Here is a 22,500-nt window from a genome sequence, read left to right as displayed (position 1 = left end):
CGCCCAGACACTACTGCGACAAACCAGGAGTTCACACACCCTCAGTGTGCCCTCAGGTGTTAATACACATTATTATTTACAAAGTAAAAGTGTGTATAGTCTCCTACATTTGTGCTTGTCACCGAATTTATAGGGCTTTTACTGTCCTGAGGGTTCCTTCTTTGCTCATCCTTGTCCTGAGGGGAGCTATGGATCGCGCTCTGCTCTCGGCAATGAAGCTGAATGTTCCTCTTGTGGAGGAGGTCGGTATTGCACCGGTGTGGGACTGGCAAAGCCCTCTGGAATCTGTGAAGGGCGATTCTACTGCAGAGAGGGCTCCAAGTCTGCAGTATGTACTGTAAATGCTGTAATTAGGAATATGAACCATTTTTAAGGTAGGGATGTGCTAATCGATCAGCCACTCATCAGTATCGGCCAATTCTTATGAAAAAGTATGTGATCGCCATTGTTGATGAGTGCCATTTAATGTCGATCACAAACGCAGATCCCCTGTGGCTGACACTGTATATATTTTTAGTCCCTTGGCTGACGAGGGGCTAGCAGCTAATTATGTGTCTCCATACACAGTGTGGAGCCGGTCCACTGAGATAATAATAATCACCTCCGTTATTGATGTATATATATATGTATATATGTGTGTATATATACTGTATATATGAGGGTTGTACGGTATACCGGTATTAGTACCGCGATACTAATGAATCATGTTCGGTACTATACTGCCTCTGAAAAGTACCGGTCCGCCTCCGTAAACAAACGCCATTGGTGGATCTACACCTAACATCCACTGTAACGATACCAAGTACAGTAGCGTAGCTAGTTGATACTACTTTGGTTACGTCAATATTTTTTCGCATCACAACATCTTCTTTCGTTTTTTTTAAATGTATATTATGTTTATAAACTCAGGAAATATGTCCCTGGACACATGATGGCTTTGAATATGACCAATGTATGATCCTGTAACGACTTGGTATTGGATTGATACCCAAATTTGTGGTATCATCCACAACTAATGTAAAGTATCAAACAACAGAAGAATAAGTGATTATTACATTTTAACAGAAGTGTAGATAGAACATATTAAAAGAAAAGTAAGCAGATATTAACAGTAAATGAACAAGTAGATTAATAATTCATTTCCTACCTCTTGTCCTTAATTTATTTGACAAAATAAATACATGGAAAATGACACAATATGTTACTGCATACGTCAGGAGACTAATAAGGAGCCTTTGTTTGCTTACTTACTACTAAAAGACAAATTGTCTAGTATGTTCACTATTTTATTTAAGGACAAACTTGCAATAAGAAACATATGGTTAATGTACCCTAAGATTTTTTTGTTAAAATAAAGCCAATAATGCAATTTTTTGTGGTCCCCTTTATTTAGAAAAGTAGCGAAAAGTATCAAAATAATTTAGGTACCTGTACCAAAATATTGGTATCGGGACAACACTAATATATCTTGAGGATTGATCCATAAATTAGTGGTGTTGATACCACTGGTAGTATCAGTATATGATCGATACTACAGGTCAATATTTTTGTTTTCTCAAAACAATGTTTTGGGGTGTTTTTGTTAATGTTAACAAACTCAGGGAATAATTCCCTGGACACGGGAGGACTTTGAGGGCAAAAACCAAAGAATTTAAATAAGTGGTAGATTGACCTTTTTACTATGGTTTAGTTATCGTGTACTATTTAATTTGTTTTGATCAAACAATTGTATGTGATAAAAGAGAATAGGTAAATAGTTTGAATATTGTGTTGATCTTGTCAATAGTTTAATTACACTCACTAAAATTAATAGAACAAATTACAGTTATATTACCTGTGATCTGTATCCGTTTTGGTATCGGCCGATCTCACTCATGGATGTTCAGTATTGGAATCGTCAGTAAAATCCCTATTTTTAAGAACCAGTATGTATTTTCAAGAGCCAATACTATTGACTTTGTGACGACCGGGTGCGGGTGTTCGTTCTCTCAGAGATGCAGCGGGCTTCGGACACAGCTTGCAGGTACAAAAATTATTTATTTAAGAAATAACAAATACTGGAAACAAACAAAAACGTGCACATGGCACTTAAAGTACAAAACTAAAGGAACTAGCGTGGGAGCTAGAGAAAACACTAAACATACAGAGCCTTTAGCGTGGGAGCTAGAAGGTTACCAGCTCAAGAACAGAAGTCGTCACTTGTTGTGAGAAGACAAACTACGAAGCCAGACCGACTGGCTGGGGAGGCAGGCTTTAAATAATAATGTCAATCATGAAAAACAGGTGCGCGTCGGGAACACCCGCGGCAGGTGAACGTAATCAGTTGCAATGGTAACAAACTAAGGTGGATAAACAGATACTAAAAAGGAGTCCAAGACTAGCAGAAAAACACAAATGACTAGAAAACGTAAACAGAAATATGATCCGGGCAGCGGATCATAACAGACTTGTTCATAGAAATGTACAATACTTTAAAATAGTCAGTGTCCAGCTTGTATAGCAGTATAGATTTACTAGTCACTGAAAATGACTTAAAACTATTACGTACAGCGGGGGAAGGAGACGACCCAACGGGAGGGATCAGTTCAATAGGTTTATTGAAACTGATGATGATGAGGAGTTGGGGTGTGTATGCTACTCTAGGTGAATGGTGCAAGACGATGTGTAGAATTACCAATGTAATAGTTACCAGGGGTTGTATGTGCGTGTTGGATGAATCCAGTGGCGTGCGGTGAGGTTAATGTCTGGTGAGGCACTGCATCATCACAGTCAGATTTACAAACATATGAGCCCTAAATAGTATCTTATTCACCATGTGATTGGCAGCAGTTAACGGGTTATGTTTAAAAGCTCATACCAGCATTCTTTACACATACAAACTGTAGCACACAAAAAAGCACATTTAATAAAAAAAACATTATGGTCTTACCTTTCTTGCTGGACATCCACACAGTCAGCCTTTGCGTGTGTACCACGCCGTTTGAAAAGAACGGGTCTTCTGTCCCGAAGTCAAAAGCAAACCTTTTAGCTCCGGCGTTGGTCTACCTTTAATTATTACCTCCTGCTTCGATTGAAAGTCCAGTTTAGAAAACTGTTTTATTTTACATATGTAATCCTCCATGTTTTTAATAAAAGTCCAGGCGAGAGGATATAAACAATCGCTTGCAAACTTTTTTATTTTTTTTAATTTTTCTTCTGCGGCCAAGGAATGATCTCTGGGATCACTACCACCCTCTACCACCAGGAGGCCGGATTACTGCGAGCCTCAACCAGTACGTCTTTTGCAGCAGATTTATGAATGCTCAGCACAAGAAATACGTTACACACATACTTTTTTTTGACAAAATACACTGTACATTATATACCTCAGCTAACTAAACTATGCCATAGTTTAGTTAGCTGATATAATTCATATAGCAATACAGTCTCACTGCACAGCAGCTCAGCAGTTAGCCGAGTCATTGTGCACAATCCATGTTGAGGCACAAATCAGTGACGTGCCTCAACTGGCTGCTGATCACCGCACCGTCTCTTCTCAGTATTTGAACGGCAAATGTGAAAATAAAAATAAAAATAATCTAAAACTGGTGAAGTTAAATGGAAAATAACTTTAGTATAATCACTGGATACATATAACAATTTAATTATTATTTTTTTCTTTTTACATTTTTTTTCTTTCCATGATGGCAGGTGAGGCCCCGCCTCCCCTGCCTCTAGTGACTGCACGCCACTGGATGAATCCAACCATGACAATATTAACGTGGACCCCGACAAAAACAAGTTGAAAAACTTATTCGGGTGTTACCATTTAGTGGTCAATTGTATGGAATATGTATTGTACTGTGCAATCTACTAATAAAAGTTTCAATCAATCAATCAATCAAATCCTTCGTCAGACCAAATGGGCAAGGCAAGAAGGTAGTCCATGGGCAAGCGAGCGGCCGGGGGCTGGAGACAGGGGACGGGGTCCGTGTCCAAGCGGGGGTCGAGGATCAAGGGAAGCAGTCCGGAATCCAGTGGGAAGTCGAGGCACACAGCTGGATCACGGGAAACTTAGGGAACACTGCGGGGAACACAGAGGACATAAGACACGAGCACAGAGAAAGTACAGAGAGAGCAAGTACGCGAAGGGAAGCCAGAGACGGAATGCTTAGTACGAGGAGTGAACTATGTTCCGGCACTGGCTCTTCGGGTACGCTGGTCTTTATGCCGTCCTCCTTCATCAGACCCAGGTGTGCTGATTGCCGATTGATTCCAGCCGTGCAGGCATGTGGCTGCGATGCGGGAAGAGCGAGCAGGGGCGTGTCCCGGCGCGCTTCTAGCGGAGGTGCCGGCTGCGCTTGCAGCAGATGACATGCGGGATTGCGCATGCGCCGTGACAAAAACAAAGCCATTCATTTTTTCAGATTGCAGTAAATATGTACTGTTATACAAGCTGTACTGTAATACTTTAAAGTTTGTCCGAGTTTCATTTTTCTGGTATTATCCCTTGAGAAGACATCAAATGTTGTCGTAAAATAATTGAAAAGATTATACTGGGACACAAATATTGAGACATATCCTGTAAACAATCAATATTGTCTCAGTAGTTTGTGTAGGTGACCAGCTGTCTTTAATCTTCAGACTCCAGTGGACGGCCATACAGGTGGTTTGTGTCCACCTGGAAGCTACTGTCCTCCAAAGTCCTCTTCTCCCTCCCCCTGCCCGCCAGGCACCTTCAGCAACATTTCAGGTCTTAGTCGACCTGAAGACTGTGTCCGCTGTCCACCAGGGTACCATCTTATTTAAGCAAACCACACTAATTTGAATATAATCTACCTTTTGTGACGTAGTTTCTATCTTTCTATTAGTTTGTATTGTTTAGGTTCTAACAACACCGCGCCATCAGGCTGGTGTTCTCCTGGTTATTACTGCACGGGCGGCTCAGCCGTACCTACTCAGAATGAAGCACAGCCGGGTCACTATACATTGGAGGGTGCATACAGGCCTGAGCCATGTCCTCTTGGAACTTTCCAGCCGGTATAAACAAAATGAAGTTCTGCTAATGCATGAACAACCTTGCTCAGGGTTGTTTTTCTTATTCCCCACAGGACCGAGGTACACGGTCGTGTGTCGCGTGTCAAGGAGGACGACTGTGCAACCAGACAGGCTTGCACCAGCCACCGCTATGTCCAAAGGGACACTATTGTCCTCCACCATCCTCTGTTGCCCGCCCATGTCCTCCTGTCAGTGTAGTATACAATATTTACATGTTGCTTATAATACAATTATGAAAATAATCTACTATGTGATGATTCAGGGCTTTTTTTTGGATCAGCCGGGTGTGGAAGACATGCAGCATTGTCGGCCGTGCGAGGCGGGATGGTTTTGCAGTAAGCCCGGCCTGCCTGACCCAGAGGGCCTTTGTGACCCCGGACACTACTGCACATCTGGAGCCTCGACAGCCTCTCCAGTAATACGACACACGCATACAAATATGTCATTACCTGTAAGCCATGATCATCATATTTTCTCAGGTTGCTCTGGACTCAGGGGGAATGTGTCCAGCAGGGTATGTTTGCCCCAGAGGTACCAAACACCCTCAGCAACATCCCTGTCCTGTGGGTACCTGGAGTAACACAGTGGGGGCCCCAAACTTCTCCTTTTGCCTGCTCTGCCCTGCTGGACTTTACTGCAACTCGTCTGGACTCACCCAGCCTTCTGGAACATGTGACACCGGTGAGGCACAACGACATACATTTATTAGACCAACATGTAATGTAAGGTTTATGCCACAGCTGCCCAAAATGACCAGCACGAGGCTAATTACCGTTGCCATATTTTGAATGCTAAAATAATATGAGCATTATTACCTATAAATCACATTTTTATTTCTTGACTAAAAAGTTTATTTTTTTGCACTCTGGCATACAACATAGTATATGCATATATCAAGTTAATAGTAATGATTAATACGGAGATACAATATTTTAAAACAATGATCTAATATTTTGATTATTTATAATAACATAAATACATTTTAAAAAGTACTATTTATTTGTTATTTTTTTTAGTTTGTGATATATATATATATATATATATATATATATATATATATATATATATATATATATATATATATAATATATAATATATATATTTTATTTACAAGTATATTCTTCTTATACTGTAAATGAGTTGAATAGCATTTCATCAAAAAATATATTAAGTATTATGTAAGGAAATTGCATAAACAGCGATTCGATTTGAGGCGACTGTTCGATTCAGAGTCTTTCCTTGTCTCAACACGATTCCTGATTCAAACCGATTCTCGCAATATATTATTTAGTATGAAAATGATGATAAAACCTTTTCAAAACTGGCTACAGGTTACAAAAGTTTCTCTTGGCTGCTAATGTATGATGTATACGTGCGGTGAACAAGCGTGAAGATGGCCCTATAAAACACTTTTTTTTAAATTAACTATCAAAAATATATATTTTTAATTGATTTTTGAAAATGATTAATCGAAAGAGAGTTGAAATTAATAAAATCCCGATCAGGAGTTGACTCTGATATTTTTTTAACACTTCTATTAATAATGATACAAGAATCACAATGAAAATAGTTTCCCCCATAATGGTAATTGAGTTGAAATTGTGACACTCTTGTATATGTAATTGTCTGAATGCTCCAAAGTTTTCACACATATGGTTTTCTACACTAAAAACTTCTTCTTCTCCAGATTTTTGCGCGTTCTACCTTCCACATTTTTCCCCCGATCCAAACGTTCCAACTTCAAAGTGGGCGGTATAGCTCGGTTGGTAGAGTGGCCGTGCCAGCAACTTGAGGGTTGCAGGTTCGATCCCCGCTTCCGCCATCCTAGTCACTGCCGTTGTGTCCTTGGGCAAGACACTTTACCCACCTGCTCCCAGTGCCACCCACACTGGTTTAAATGTAACTTAGATATTGGGTTTCACTATGTAAAGCGCTTTGAGTCACGAGAGAAAAAGCGCTATATAAATATAATTCACTTCACTTCACAAACTGTTCAGCCTATTCGGGAATCGCGCGCTTTTCCTTGACAAATTCCAAAAATTCCCATATTTTCCAGAATTCCAGGTTTTTCCCATTCAAAATGAATTGGACATTTTTCAAACTTCCACCATTTCCGTATTTTTCTACCAATTCAAACCATTCCACCTTCAACACATTCCACCATCCTGGAAATTTAAACTACCTTTTTTTCCAAGTTCAAAAACATTCCAGGATTTTCCAGAATTCCTGTTTTTCCAAAGCCCTATTTCCACCCTTTTTTCTGGCGACTACTCCTTCCACATTTTTCAGCCCACTTCAGCCATTCTACCGTCAAAACATTCCTCTTAATCAGGACACAAAACAAAGTAGTTTTTTGAACAGGAACAATTCCCGGTTTTGCCGAAATTCCAGGAATTCCGCAATACCATTTCTCTATTTAACATGTTACTACTTCAACATTTCTCAACCGATTTCAAAAATTCCAACACCAACCATTTCAACGTTTTTACCATTTTCCAAAAAATTCCTGCTTTTCCCGAAATTCCCCAACTTTTTCGAAATTTCCATTGAAATCAATGGTACATTCTCAAAAGTTCCCACATTTTTCAACTGATTCAAACTGTTCCATTTTCAAAAAATTCAGCCTATTCGGGAATTGTGTGCTCTACTTCCATCCATCCATCCGTTTTCTATCGCTTGTCCCTTTTGGGGTTGCGGGGGGTGCTGGAGCCTATCTCAACTGCAACCATTCTAAAAAAATTTCCAGGATTTCAGTTCAACTTCAGCATTGTAGCATTTACACGCAATTTCTTCAGGAATTGCCCCATCTAGTTATGTATTATTATTATTTGTTTATTTAAGTATATTTGGATTTATGTGTTTTCTTTGTTTTTTTTTATAGTCACTAATAAAGGGCACAGAAGTGTCCTGATCATCAAAATGTTCCCCTTCTGTTTTTAGGCTTCTATTGCTCAGGGAGGGCAGTGTCCCCAAAGCCTTTAGATGGCATAACAGGGGACATTTGTCCAGTTGGACACTACTGTTCCATTGGCTCAGCCTCTCCTACACGCTGCCCTGATGGGACGTCCACAAACACAACAGGTACAAATAGTACTTACATTGTAAATACATAATATATATCATGATGATATAGATAGTCATAATGTTTTGCATTACACAAGGTGCTGAAACATGCCATGAATGCCCACCAGGGAGCTACTGTCTATCCGGGGAGGGCATCCAGCACTGCCCCTTAGGTTACTATTGTCTTGGAGGGGGTGTTGATGGCATCCTGCCTTGCCCTCCTGGCACATACAACCCTCAGTTAGGCTTGAGCCAAGTGGAGCAGTGCCGTATTTGTCCAGCAGGTGATAGCATTGTCTCATAGTTGTCACAATTTCTCCTAGAAAGCATTGAACAACACTCCTTGCATGTAAGACTTATCTTTGCATCTAAATGAAATATGTAATTATGACAGGCTTCTACTGTAAAGACTGGGGTCTGCCTGAACCCACGGGGCCCTGCAATGCTGGTTATTATTGCATAGCAGGTACACTTCATGGCTGCTGGTATTACAACACTGGCAATATCTCACTTATCTTCATGCAACTTTTCAAGGTGTTAACATCGAAACTCCAGATGGAAACTACAGCACTGGAGTTGGAGGAGCTTGTCCAGAGGGGAGATACTGCCCAGAAGGGACCGGTCTCCCCCTCACCTGTCCCCCAGGAACCTACTCAGACAGGTTAGGAGAGGTTATCACAGAAAAAAAGGCATTTTTGGCATTACCAAGTTCCTCTTTGTGTTTGCAGTCATCGTCTGACTGACGTTTTGGGCTGTAGCTCGTGTCCAGCAGGTCACTTCTGTGCTACTGAAGGTTTGAGTCGGCCTTCCGGAAAATGTCATCAAGGATTTTACTGTCCAGGGGGAGACTCAGCAGCCACAGGTATAGCAAGTCAAAACACAGGTTTTTATGAATGAATGCTCCCTACAGTGGAACATTTGTCTCAATCTAAAAAAGAGAGTGTAGACTTCCACCAAAGCTGAACTAGTTATTGCAAAGATGTCATATAAACATTACATTTTATTGTAGTTAGGGTAAATAAATGTTTCATGAGGACTTTTAAACATGGTTTTATCATGATAATTCACCGGTTATTACTCACTTGCATTATTTAAATATTACAAAAAGCTATTTCAAAGATTTCAATAATCACACATTAGATTTGAACCCTGACCTACTTATTTAGAGATCAAGTACAACTTCAAAGTTCAATGATTATTTAGCGTCATATACAGTAAGTTAAAGATCTCATATCCTATTGCTATATTTTCAAATCAAATCAAACTTTATTTATATGGCACTTTTCATAAACAGGAAAATGCCTAACACAAAGTGATGTACAAAAAAAGAGAAGTGAACAAAACACGCTCGCATGCACACACAGCACTTTTGACAAACACAAAGTATAAATAAAACATGGCATGCCACAGTTGAGGAAAAAGACCACCTTTGAGGCGTTTAATATTGCTATATTTTAACAATTTTAAATGCATTCTAGAGGTCCTACAATAATGTACTGAAAGTGTGTTCAGCAAAAGCGTGCCTTCATGCTGAAATGTAGTCTTTAAAATGCTTTTATTAAACCCTATCTGGAAACAGGCCGTTTCGTGTGTCTGTAGCTTTAATGCTTATGAGCTGTGCTTGTCCACACATCTCCGACATTGTGCACTTTAAACAGTTTTTACATGCACACCATTATCCGGATTTGTCCAAGGCTCTATATGCCATGTATCACATGCAACAACATGTCTATGGATGTTCTAATTCATCAAGGCCATTGTATTCTCAGGGCATTCAAACGATCGCAACGGGACTGTTCAGTTTATCTTAGAGGACGTTTCAACTCTTATCCGAGCAGACTTATATCAGTTCATGCTCATAGACTTACATTGGTCAGCTCTAGTCTAAAGACTTAGGTTTATATTTAGACTAGACGTAACCAATCTAAGTCTTTGAGTCTATCAGTCTATGGCCATAGACTTTTCGCCTCTCATTCAAACAGACTTAGATTGGTCAGATCTAGTCAAAAACTAAGTCTTCAGATTACTCTTTGGACTAGATCTGACCAATGCTCATGACATTAGATTGGTTATATCTAGTCTCAATAGTTATCTTTAGACTGATAGTGTAAGAGTCATTAGAGTCTGTAATAGTCTAAAGCCAAGACTTTAGACTAGATCTGACCTATCCACGTCTATGAGCATGAACTGATGAAGTCTGTTCAGATGGAAGGCAAAACTTATTCTAAGATAAACTGAACTGTCCGGTTTCTATCGACTGAATATCCACAGACTCTAAGACTTAGTATCTGAGTAGATTGGTCAGATCTAGTTTAAAGACTTCGACTTAACTTCAGGCTGGACCTGGCCAAACTAAGTCTAAGAGTATGTGGACATTCAGTCGATCGAAACTGGAAAGTTTAGTTTATCTTAGAAGAAGTTTTGCCTCTCATCCGTGCAGACTTCATCAGTTCATACTCATAGACTTACATTGGTCAGATCTTGTCTAAAGTCTTAGCTTTATATTATCACAGACTCTAAAGACATAACTTTAGACTATTAGTCTAAAGCAAAGTCTTTAGACCAGATCTAACCAATCAAATTTTATGAGCATTGGTCAGATCTAGTCCAGCGAGTAGTCTAAAGAGTTTTGATTAGATCTGACCACTCTAAGTCTGTTCAGATGAGAGGTTAAACGTCTTCTAAGGCAAACTGAACAGTCCAGTTGCATCGACTGAATGTCAGGTCTATTCTAAAGCTAAGTTTAAGTCTTTAGACTAGAGCTGACCAATCTGGGCAGCTCTAGTCTAAAGCTATGTTTAAGTCTTTAGTCTAGATCTGACCAATCTGAGTCTATGAGCATTAACTGATGAAGTCTGCTCGAGAGGCGAAACATAACAATAACAACTGTGATGGAAGGAGACACACGTTAGTTAGCTACCCTAGCATGGCTATGACAGTTATGCTAGGGTGATGACATAATATTACAGTCATATTTTAACTGCTATGTACTGTAGGTTAATAGGTTAACCTATTGGCTGAAGAAAAACTAAATAATCAAACTTACAGATTCCATGTCTGTAGCTGACTGACAGATAGTTGGCAGAGCTCCATACTGTATTTAAAGATGTGTAGCAAAATCATTATTTTTTATTTTATTTTATTTTTTTTAAATAATGCTGTTCTCCATGAAGGGGGAAGCTCATAAAGCCACGGACGGTTTGTGGTTATGAACAGACTCTCCGGACACATGTTAGAACGTCAATCACAAGTCAGTTTTGCATAATAGTGAACCATTGGAGTGACAGGTGGGTTCAAAATGGACAAAATATGGCTGGAGGAATACCTACCCATCATTAAAAACTACAGGTTGTTTGGTTGTTATAATGCTTAGAGATGCACAATCTGTCATTCATAATTTGTATTCACACCACGTAAGACATGACTTGAATAGCATTATATGTAAAACTGATTTATATGCACAGAGAAATGCCATAAACAAGCTTAAAAAACAGATGGGGACAAGTGCAAGCATTCAGAACGTATAAGAGGGTGTTTTGTCGACAGCATTACATGAATTAATCAGCTTTTATCAGAACATTAATCATAATAACGGCTTAACAGTCGATGATTGCAGCAATTTAGCGCATATAATTAGTTTCCCCCGCCCAGGCTCTGAAGGAGGTCTTTGCCCAACTGCTCATTACTGCCCGGAAGGCAGTGCAAGCCCAGCGCCCTGTCCGGCTGGATCCTACACAAACCTCACCGGCCAGTCTGTGTGTTCGCTCTGCTGTGCTGGCTACTACTGCCCGGAAAAGACGAGCAACTTTAGCCAGTTTCCCTGTCCACCTGGATTCTATTGTCCTGATGGTAGGCACACTGCTCATTGTTATAATACTACTTACTTGGTGTACAATCTCACGGGACTATTAATTGGATACACTTGCATAACCTAATAAGATCTAATACAAGAACTGTGCACATACACTATATTGCCAAAAGTATTTGGCCACCGGCCTTGACTCACATATGAACTTGAAGTGCCATCCCATTCCTAACCCATAGGGTTCAATATGATGTCGGTCCACCTTTTGCAGCTATTAGAGCTTCAACTCTTCTGGGAAGGCTGTCCACAAGGTTGCGAGGTGTGTTTATAGGAATTTTTAACCATTCTTCCAAAAGCGCATTGGTGAGGTCACACACTGATGTTGGTCAAGAAGGCCTGGCTCTCAGTCTCCGTTCTACTTCATCACAAAGGTGTTCTATCGGGTTCAGGTCAGGACTCTGTGCAGGACAGTCAAGTTCATCCACACCAGACTCTGTCATCCATGTCTTTATGGACCTTGCTTTGTGCACTGGTGCACAGTCATGTTGAAAGAGGAAGGGGCCTGCTTCAAACTGTTCCCACAAGGTTGGGAGCATGGAATTGTCCAAAATGTTTTGGTATCCTGGAGCATTCAAAGTTCCTTTCACTGGAACTAAGGGGCCAACCTTAACTCCTGAAAAACAACCCCACACCATAATTCCTCCTCCACCAAATTTCACACTCGGCACAATCCAGTCCGAAATTTACCATTCTTGATTTTATACAACTGTGGCCGGGCCAAGTGATTAGGACACCTAATTCTGATCATTTGGATGGGTGGTCAAATACTTTTGGCAAAATGGTGTATTTTGGTTACCTTTTTGAGTAACATGTGCAGGTCAAAATATTAAAAACAGTTCACAGAAGGATGATGTTTAAAAAAAAATAAAAGAATAAAAACATAGTAAAATATGCATCGCTCGAATATAAAACATGATGACCCCTAAAAAACATGTTTTAAACAAAATCAAAGCCAATATTAGGTGCTTGGGTTGTATGAGTGACAGGAAGAAAATCTCTGATTGGCTAAAGGAGAAGTCATTCGGTGCCATCTACTGGTTCCTTCTGAGACAATTGTTCTTTAATAAACTTTGACTTTGATTGATTGATTGATTGAGACTTTTATTAGTAGGTTGCACAGTGAAGTACATATTCCGTACAATTGACCACTAAATGGTAACACCCGAATAAGTTTTTCAACTTGTTTAAGTCGGGGTCCACTTAAATTGATTCATGATACAGATATGTACTATCAGATGTATACTATCATCATAATACAGTCATCACACAAGATAATCACATTGAATTATTTACATTATTTACAATCCGGACATGTATCCATGCCAATATACCAATAATTTGAATTGAATAAAATATTTGTAGCTTATTTATTGCTATTTAATCGTGACTTCATGTATGCCGTTATGAAAGATTGAATTGTATTTGTATTATACTTCCTTTTGAGGTGCTTTTAGTTTATTGTTGTTTTCAACAAAGATGATCAATTTTGATTTTGATTCTTAACAAAGGAACTAATGCAGAAAAGTTCCATTAAGAGAGTTTGTCAAAGTTGCAAAATAGCACTAATTGCCTTCAATTTTCAGTCAGTAATGCATGTACCGTAATAAAACCAATCATGCGAACGCAACAGATGGGTTTCTATAAAGGTGATTTTGCTTGAGCTGTCGTGAAATCATGCAGGCATCCCTGATGTCAGGGCTGTCAAGTGTAAGCGTCGACTACCGTAAATAAACCATCTAAATGCATTCATACTGTAGGTACGAAACATGCCACACAGTACCCGTGTCCTCGCGGCTACTACAACCCAGAACCCATGACTCAAAGCCTGGACAGCTGCCTTCCGTGCCCCCCTGGACACTACTGTGAAAAGGAGAGGCTGACAAACGCGTCTGGAAAATGCAAAGCTGGTCAGTAAAGGGCTTTTTTTGTTGTTGCTCAAGCGAAGACTAATTCATCACTGTCAGGTTGCTGTCTTCTGTGGTCTGGCAGATTGTACTGCATAATAGAGCATCATTCAAGCAGTTTTATTTCAACAGTTTTGTTTTATATACGTTTGCGTTCCTGCTCCAGATCCTGATTGCTTTATTTGTTTCCTTTCAGGTTGGTTCTGTGTGTCAGCAGCCTGGAACTCGCAACCTTTCGACCTGGATAATTACACCAACGCTAATTGTCTGTGTCCAGCCACCGCCACCGGTGGACGCTGCCAGGTGGGCTTTTACTGCCCTTCAGGGAGCTCGGAGCCTCTGCCTTGTCTGCCTGGAGCCTTCTGTAACGTCTCAGGTGATTAGCCAACGATAAAGTAGGGCACATCATTTTCTACAAAGCTAAACAATGACTGAAAACAGTTTTGAATATTTAGCTTGTCCCTAACTGAGGGGTGCAAAATGTTAAAAACACTTGAACAAGGTGCGATTATATTTCAATTTGTTATTCTAATTTCATTCAGTTAATAACAAGCAAAAACAATACAGTTCAGTTTGAGTTTATTTGGAACATGCATACGATACAATGTAATTCATCAGACAGTTCCAGTTGTTTCATTACAGCACGTCCGAAAAGGAGTAGGAAGAAGCAGAGCTTATTTAATCCTACCCCTTTTCATACCATAGCAATTATATCCAATTTCCTTGTTTTCTGCAACAGAACAGTGAACAAATAAATAATAAATAAATAATACGCCATAGTAAGCATACAAAAATTAAATACATAAATAATCTTTGTCTTAATTTGAAAAATAAAAAAAGGAAAAAAAAGGGTTCAAGATGTTCATTATAATTCTTGTTCTTTGTACTTTGTGAACACTTGTAGTTTGAACAGTCTCTTAAACTGAATCATATAGGTTGTTTTTTTTTATTTATTGGGTTAATCCGTTCCATAATTTAATTCCGCATGCTGATATGCTAAAGGTTTTAAGTGTTGTAGGAGCATACAAATGTTTTTAATTCGATTTTCCTCTAAGCTTATATTCCTCCTCTTTTGTTGAGAAGAATTGTTGTACATTCTTGGGTAGCAGATTATAGTTTGCTTTGTACATCATTTTAGCTGTTTGCAAATGCACCAAATCGTATTGTGATTAAATAAATAAAGGGTTTGTATGTTCTCTATATCCAACATGATGTATTATTCTAATTGATCTTTTTTGTAACACAGTTAGTGAATGAAGCGCACATTTGTAGTTATTTCCCCGTATTTCTACACAATAACTCAGATATGGTAACACTAGGGAGCAGTAGAGAATATGAAGTGATTTTTGGTCTAGAACTGATAGAATCGATAAAACAGTCAACGAACTGGAGCAAAAAATAACTACAAACTTACTGTATATCTACCCTCAATTCACACAAATACAATACATTCTTCCTTCACCAAATCGTTCATTTAAAAAAAATAAAAATGTTTAAGCATATTCTACAATTTTTGGGTTCTAAGCATAAAAATGGCGAAATAAATTTAAATATATCAATACTACATTATTGGCCACTAGAGGAGACCAAGCCAATCAAAGTCCGCTGTTCAGTATTGTGGGCAGTGATTGGTCTCAGCCTCAGGCAGCATTACTATATTGGATTGAAAGAGTATGTTATGCTTTAGCTATAAAAATATTTGATATATAATTATTGACTCTTACTTAGCTGGAAATTAATTTATCGTGGTCATGTCCGGAACCAATCAACAGAGATAAGCGAGGGACGACTGTATTAACTATTCAGCACTCTATTAGACTAAAAGCCAACAATAACAACCAAACATTTCTACAAAACCCAAAACCAGTGAAGTTGGCACGATGTGTAAAGCGTAAATAAAAACAGAATACAATGATTAGCAAATCCTTTTCAACTTATATTTAATTGAAGGGACTGCAAAGACAAGATATTTAATGTTCGAACTTCGAAACTATTTTTTTTTGTGCAAATTATCAATAACTTAGAATGTAATGGCAGCAACACATTGCAAACAAGTTGTCACAGGGGCATTTTCACCACTGTGTTACATGGCCTTTCCTTTTAACAACACTCAGTAAACGTTTGGGAACTGAGGAGACCAATTTTTGAAGCTTTTCAGGTGGAATTCTTTCCCATTCTTGCTTGATGTACAGCTTAAGTTGTTCAACAGTCCGGGGTCTCTGTTGTCGTATTTTACGCTTCATAATGCGCTACACATTTTCAATGGGAGACAGGACTGGACTACAAGCAGGCCAGTCTAGTACCCGCACTCTTTTATTACGAAGCCACGCTGTTGTAACACGTGCAGAATGTGGCTTGGCATTGTCTTGATGAAATAAGCAGGGGCGTCCATGAAAAAGACGTTGCGTGGATGGCAACGTATGTTGCTCCAAAACCTGTATGTACCTTTCAGCATTAATGGTGCCTTCACAGATGTGTAAGTTACCCATGCCTTGGGAACTAATACACCCCCATACCATCACAGATGCTGGCTTTTGAACTTTGCGCCGATAACAATTCGGATGGTTCTTTTCCTCTTTGGTCCGAAGGACACAACATCCACAGTTTCTAAAAACAATCTGAAATGTGGACTCGCCCGACCACAGAACACTTTTCCACTTTGCATCAGTCCATCTTAGATGAGCTCGGGCCCAGCGAAGCCGACTGTGTTTCTGGGTGTTGTTGATAAATGGCTTTGGCTTTGCATAATAGAGTTTTAACTTGCACTTACAGATTGCACTGTAGTTACTGACAGTGGTTTTCTGAAGTGTTCCTGTGGTTATATCCTTTACACACTGATGTCGCTTTTTGATGCAGTACTGCCTGAGGGATCGAATTCTTTGACCTTGCCGCTTACGTGTAGTGATTTATCCAGATTCTCTGAATCTTTTGAGGATATTACAGGCCTGTAGATGGTGAAATCCCTAAATTCCTTGCAATAGCTCGTTGACAAATGTTGTTATTAAACTGTTCAACAATTTGCTTACGCATTTGTTCACAAAGTGGTGACCCTCGCCCCATCCTTGTTTGTGAATGACTGAGCATTTCAAGGAAGCTGCTTTTCTACCCAATCATGGCACCCACCTGTTCCCAATTAGCCTGTTCACCCGTGGGATGTTCCAAATAAGTGATTGATGAGCGTTCCTCAACTTTCTCAGTATTTTTTGCGACTTGTGCCAGCTTTTTTGAAACATGTTGCAAGCATCAAATTCCAAATGAGCTAATATTTGCAAAAAATAACAACATTTACCAGTTGGAACGTTAAGTATCTTGTCTTTGCTGTCTATTCAATTGAATATAGGTTGAAAAGGATTTGCAAATCATTGTATTCTGTTTTTATTTACAATTAACACAACGTGCCAACTTCACTGGTTTTAGGTTTTGTATTTTAAAACTTGCAACAATCAGCTTACTCAAAATTATATTTTTTATCATGATTTTGTATTCATATTTACATACACAAAGAGATTTACATTGTTTTGTTCCACTATCAAGTTTGTTCCATAAACTAGCACCTATGGTTGTAATGCATATTTCCATTGTTGCATTAATACTGAGTAAAACCAATACATTCCTGTACATTTATACCTTTTTAAAAGTGCATGCGTGTGTGAAGTGCACCGAACAGTTTGCTCCTGTTGCTCAACAGGTTTGGCCTTGCCGATGGGGCCCTGTTCTCCAGGTTATTATTGTGTAGGGGGAGCCACTGAGGGGAAGCCAACAGATGGAGAAACAGGCAACATCTGCCCAAGTGGGACATATTGTGGTAAGCCCCCCTCTCTTTTACCACCTTGGAACAGGTGTGTTGCTAATTACCAGTAACATTTTTTAGTAAGCTACTATCAAAGGATATTAAATAGGGAAGGAGACTGCATGTTGACTCAAGTGTGGACATCCATCCATCCATCCATCCATTTTCTACCGCTTGTCCTTTTTGGGATCGCGGGGGGTGCTGGAGCCTATCTCAGCTGCATTCGGGCAGACGGCGGGGTACTTTTTTTTTTTTTTTTAATTAAAGATTGTTGCTATGTTTGCCTTTTGGTTAGGGCAAATCTGGTCAGAAAAATAGGTTAGGGTAATTTGTTTATAGTTTTTTATGTTTAACTAGTGTCACAAATTAATAAACAAAACATCCATCCATCCATTTTCTACCGCTTGACCTTTTTGCGGTCGCGGGGGTTGCTGGAGCCTATCTCAGCTGCAAAACATAAACATACAAATTAAGTCATTATACAACTACATTATATTATATATATTTTTGCGTTAACTGGCAATGGCCCATATAAGTCTATGGAAATAAAATAAATAAGATAAAATTAAGGTTAATACAAAAATAAAATAAAGTTAAATTAAATTAAATAATAATAATAATTATTATTGTTATTATTATTAGTAATCATAGTTCTGGACCTAAAAAATATGTGTGCAGTCGAAATCCCCCCCAAAATAGAAGCAGTCGTGATTTTGGGTCCTTTTTCTAATGAGTTTCAGCACATTTTGGAACGCCCACTTTTAGCTCCAAAATGTGGGCAGGCCTGCATCAGCCTGCTTACGTTCCCCACGGAAAACGGCAAACCATTTCATATTGTATAGTATGCATTTTGGTAGCTTCTTAATCTCGAATAATATTATTTTTGCAGACAATTTCAACGGAGTTAGCTAATATGTCTGCCGGAATGATTTTTTGCAGGGTGTAGCAATACAACTAAAGAAGGGGTCAGCCTGCATACATTTCCAAATTATGGGCAACGTATGGACCTCTTTGGTCAAATATACTCCTGCAAAATAGGCCATTCAAAACCAAACCAAAAGAAAAATAAGGTACGCCGCTCATATTCTATTTTGCATCCTCTTCTACTGATGTGTTCCTGAAGATGCTTGAAGAAATGCTGAAAGCGCATGAGGAAACATAGGCTGTAGTGTTTATGGAAGAAGAGATGGAAGAGCAGGGAAATCCGGAAATTATGATTCTTTTATATTTATTTTTTGCTCACAATGTAAACCATATCAGTTTTGAAATCATAATGGACCAGGGCGACAAATAGAAGTGCATTAAGTGATCATAATAATAGTTACATGCGTTTATCCACACTGTCTATGCGGGGAAATGGGTTTCAGTTCTGTATATGACGTCACACCCAGAGGGGGCGGCATATCGAGTCTGGCTATGAAAAGGGGGCATTCCAAGTACAGTTAGTTATCTACCGATTACTAAAATACTAATTTATATTTTGGGAAATTACTACCAGAGTCATTTTCAGGAGCAAAAAACACATAAAGTAAACTTGTTAGGGAAATTTCGCTCATCTGGACACTAAGGGTCATTTAATAAATCAAAATGCAGTTAAGGTTCATATGTGGTTCATCACATACTGCAGTGTTCCCCAACCTTTTTTGCACCACGGACCGGTTTAATGTAGGCATTATTTTCAGGGACCGGCTTCCCACTTGTGAAAAATACAACTCACTATATCGCTGAATTAGTGGGAGCCCTGGGCTTGTTTCTTTGCAATGAAATGCTGATGGAAATCAGCCTTTGGCTACAATCTGTCACATTTATATTTGATATGTCCATTCATGTGCATTGTATGATGTCACAAAGTTATAACAAATGGCAACTTCCTATGAGGAGTTTTTTTGTACATCATTGGTGTGTCTAGTGCACAAGTGTCAAACTCAAGGCCTGCGGGCCAGATCTGCCCCTCCACGTCCTTGTATATGGTCCGCAAAAGCTTGGAAAAATGTGTCAATAAAACACCTTATGTTTTCTTTCTTTACTTTATTATTTTCTACTAAAGGTATTAGGATTTTTTGTAGTTTGACAGGGGAAAAAAACGTGTCCAATATTGCAACAAATATTATATTATCTAACTTTTTTGGTCAAAATCCAAATAAAGGCCTACTGAAATGAAATTTTCTTATTTAAACGGGGATAGCAGATCCATTCTATGTGTCATACTTGATCATTTCGCGATATTGCCATATATTTTTGCTGAAAGGATTTAGTAGAGAACATCGACGATAAAGTTCTCAACTTTTGGTCGCTGATGAAAAAAGCCTTGCCTGTACCGGAAGTAGCGTGACGTCGCAGGTTGAAGGGCTCCTCACATTTCCCCATTGTTTACACCAGCAGCGAGAGCGATTCGGACCGAGAAAGCGACGATTACCCCATTCATTTGAGCCAGGATGAAAGATTCGTGGATGAAGAACGTGAGAGTGAAGGACTAGAGTGCAGTGCAGGGCGTATCTTTTTTTGCTCTGACTGTAATTTAGGTACAATGGCTCATTGGATTCCACACTTTCTCCTTTTTCTATTATGGATCACGGATTTGTATTTTAAACCACCTCGGATACTATATCCTCTTGAAAATGAGAGTCGAGAACGCGAAATGGACATTCACAGTGACTTTTATCTCCACGACAATACATCGGTGAAGCACTTTAGCTACGGAGCTAACGTGATAGCATCGTGCTTAAATGCAGATAGAAACAAAAGAAATAAGCCCCTGACTGGAAGGATAGACAGCAGATCAACAATACTACTATCAGGAGACACCGAACCAAACACTGGACCTGTAACCACACGGTTAATGCTTTGCCGCCTGTCGAAGCCTAGCAATGCTGTTGCTAACGATGCCATTGAAGCTAACTTAGCTACGGGACCTCGTCAGAGCTATGCTAAAAACATTAGCGCTCCACCTACGCCAGCCCTCATCTGCTCATCAACACCCGTGCTCACCTGCGTTCCAGCAATCGACGGCGCGATGAAGGACTTCACCCGATCATCGATGCGGTCGGCGGCTAGCGTCGGATAGCGCGTCTGCTATCCAACACAAAGTCCTCCTGGTTGTGTTGCTGCAGCCGGGCACTAATACACCGATCCCACCTATAGCTTTCTTCTTTGCAGTCTCCATTGTTCATTAAACAAATTGCAAAAGATTCACCAACACAGATGTCCAGAATACTGTGGAATTTTGCGATGAATACAGAGCTGTTTGTATTGGATACAATGTGTCCGAATACTTCCTTTCCAACCATTGACGTCACGCGCAAACGTCATCATACATAGACGTTTTCAAGCGGAAGTTTCCCGGGAAATTTAAAATTGCACTTTATAAGTTAACCCGGCCGTATTGGCATGTGTTGCAATGTTAAGATTTCATCATTGATATATAAACTATCAGACTGTGTGGTCGGTAGTAGTGGCTTTCAGTAGGCCTTTAAACATCTGCTTAACTTATGGTTTCGAAGCAAGTTATCCATCAAATTGTACAATATAAAAATGACCAATAGATTTTACTGTAAAATTTAGGGAGTTTTTTACAGCATATTACTGTAAGTTGAAAAAAAAACGACCAATGTTTGTTTTTTTTACAGTAAAATTCAGGGTTTGTTTTTTTTAAATCCACGGTTGATGATTTCATGGTACCCCATTTTATTATGGTAAAAAACTGGCATCTGAGTTGCCAATATAAAATTAAACAGCGGTACTGTATTTCTAATAATAATAAGAAAATAACACCATATGTTTTACAGTAAAAGTCTGGCAACTAAGCTGCCAGTTTTTTTCTGTAAAAAACAGTGGTCAAATCCACAGATTTTTTTTACTCTTTACGTACATTTTTTTTTACAATATTTAAATTCATAGGCAAATTCATTAATTATTTACTGTTACAAGTGGCCCTCTAGTGGCAGCCATGACTGCGGTGTGGCCCTCAATGAAAACAAGTTTGACACCCCTGGTCTAGTGGGACAGGCCAAAGTTAAGTCGGAGAAAATGCAGTCCTTTATAAATTATTTAATGTTTCTCTCCGGCGGTCCGGCTCGGTAGCAAATCCTTCACGGACCGGTACCGGTCCCCGGACTGGTGGTTGGGGACCACTGACATACTGTACAGTTTACACTTTTTTAAAGCATCTCCAAACTTTTGAATGGTACTGTACCTACATCTCTCACATGAATGTCTGAATAAATAATGGCCTTCTCCTCCATCTCTCACTGTTCAGTTGAAGGCTCGGGAGAACCAGAGTTATGTCCTGTCGGCACTTTTTCACCAGTGCCTGGCTTGACCAGCAAGTCCGACTGTCAGCCTTGCCCTGCAGGGTTCTACTGCCGTGAACCGGGGATCAGTGCACCAACTGGGCCCTGTGATGAAGGTTTTGTGTCTTTATGAATTCTGAGAACATCTCAAAAAGCTTCCGTTATCTTGCAATTTTAATTTTTTCACCTTTACAGGTTATTGGTGCCCAACTGGTCAGATCGTGGCGAAAGCTCTACCATGTCCACCTGGTCATTTTTGCTTAATGGGCAGTGCAGCTCCAGAGCCTTGCCCACTGGGAGCCTACCAGAACAGGGAAAAACAATCTGCCTGTGTTACCTGTGAGGCAGGTAGGACAAAGAAAAACATACTATTTTATCACTGCAAAGTGAAAGTTGTTTTCCTATCTTGATTCCTTCTCTGTTGCACCAAGGTTACTTCTGTGATCTCCAACTGAATACACCCAATGGCGCCTTGCAGAGGCTGTGCCCAAAAGGACATTACTGCCCTGCAGGCACAAGCGCACCCGAGCAGCACCCTTGCCCCGTAGGCTC

General features: G+C 39.6%; 1 protein-coding gene across 1 annotated transcript in view; it reads left to right on the top strand.

The window, feature by feature from the left end:
• The window catches only part of LOC133659118 (SCO-spondin-like), a 158,891-nt gene that overhangs the window by 35,230 nt on the left and 101,161 nt on the right, over positions 1–22,500 (top strand). The window contains exons 19-37 of the mRNA XM_062061851.1: positions 1–56; positions 134–328; positions 4,624–4,772; positions 4,851–5,019; positions 5,091–5,225; positions 5,300–5,452; positions 5,517–5,718; positions 7,978–8,118; positions 8,199–8,384; positions 8,495–8,566; positions 8,635–8,761; positions 8,829–8,962; positions 11,752–11,949; positions 13,723–13,872; positions 14,066–14,245; positions 17,558–17,674; positions 21,915–22,064; positions 22,144–22,296; positions 22,380–22,500. The exon at positions 1–56 is cut by the window's left edge and continues 127 nt beyond it; the exon at positions 22,380–22,500 is cut by the window's right edge and continues 95 nt beyond it. Coding sequence (XP_061917835.1) covers positions 1–56; positions 134–328; positions 4,624–4,772; positions 4,851–5,019; positions 5,091–5,225; positions 5,300–5,452; positions 5,517–5,718; positions 7,978–8,118; positions 8,199–8,384; positions 8,495–8,566; positions 8,635–8,761; positions 8,829–8,962; positions 11,752–11,949; positions 13,723–13,872; positions 14,066–14,245; positions 17,558–17,674; positions 21,915–22,064; positions 22,144–22,296; positions 22,380–22,500 — 2,788 coding nt within the window. The remainder of the gene's footprint in view (positions 57–133; positions 329–4,623; positions 4,773–4,850; positions 5,020–5,090; positions 5,226–5,299; positions 5,453–5,516; positions 5,719–7,977; positions 8,119–8,198; positions 8,385–8,494; positions 8,567–8,634; positions 8,762–8,828; positions 8,963–11,751; positions 11,950–13,722; positions 13,873–14,065; positions 14,246–17,557; positions 17,675–21,914; positions 22,065–22,143; positions 22,297–22,379) is intronic.

Source organism: Entelurus aequoreus, linkage group LG10 (genome assembly GCF_033978785.1).
Source record: "Entelurus aequoreus isolate RoL-2023_Sb linkage group LG10, RoL_Eaeq_v1.1, whole genome shotgun sequence".
Taxonomy (NCBI): Eukaryota; Metazoa; Chordata; class Actinopteri; order Syngnathiformes; family Syngnathidae; genus Entelurus; species Entelurus aequoreus.
The sequence above is the reverse complement of the archived record's forward strand: the minus strand, read 5'-3'. Positions and strand labels throughout refer to the sequence as shown.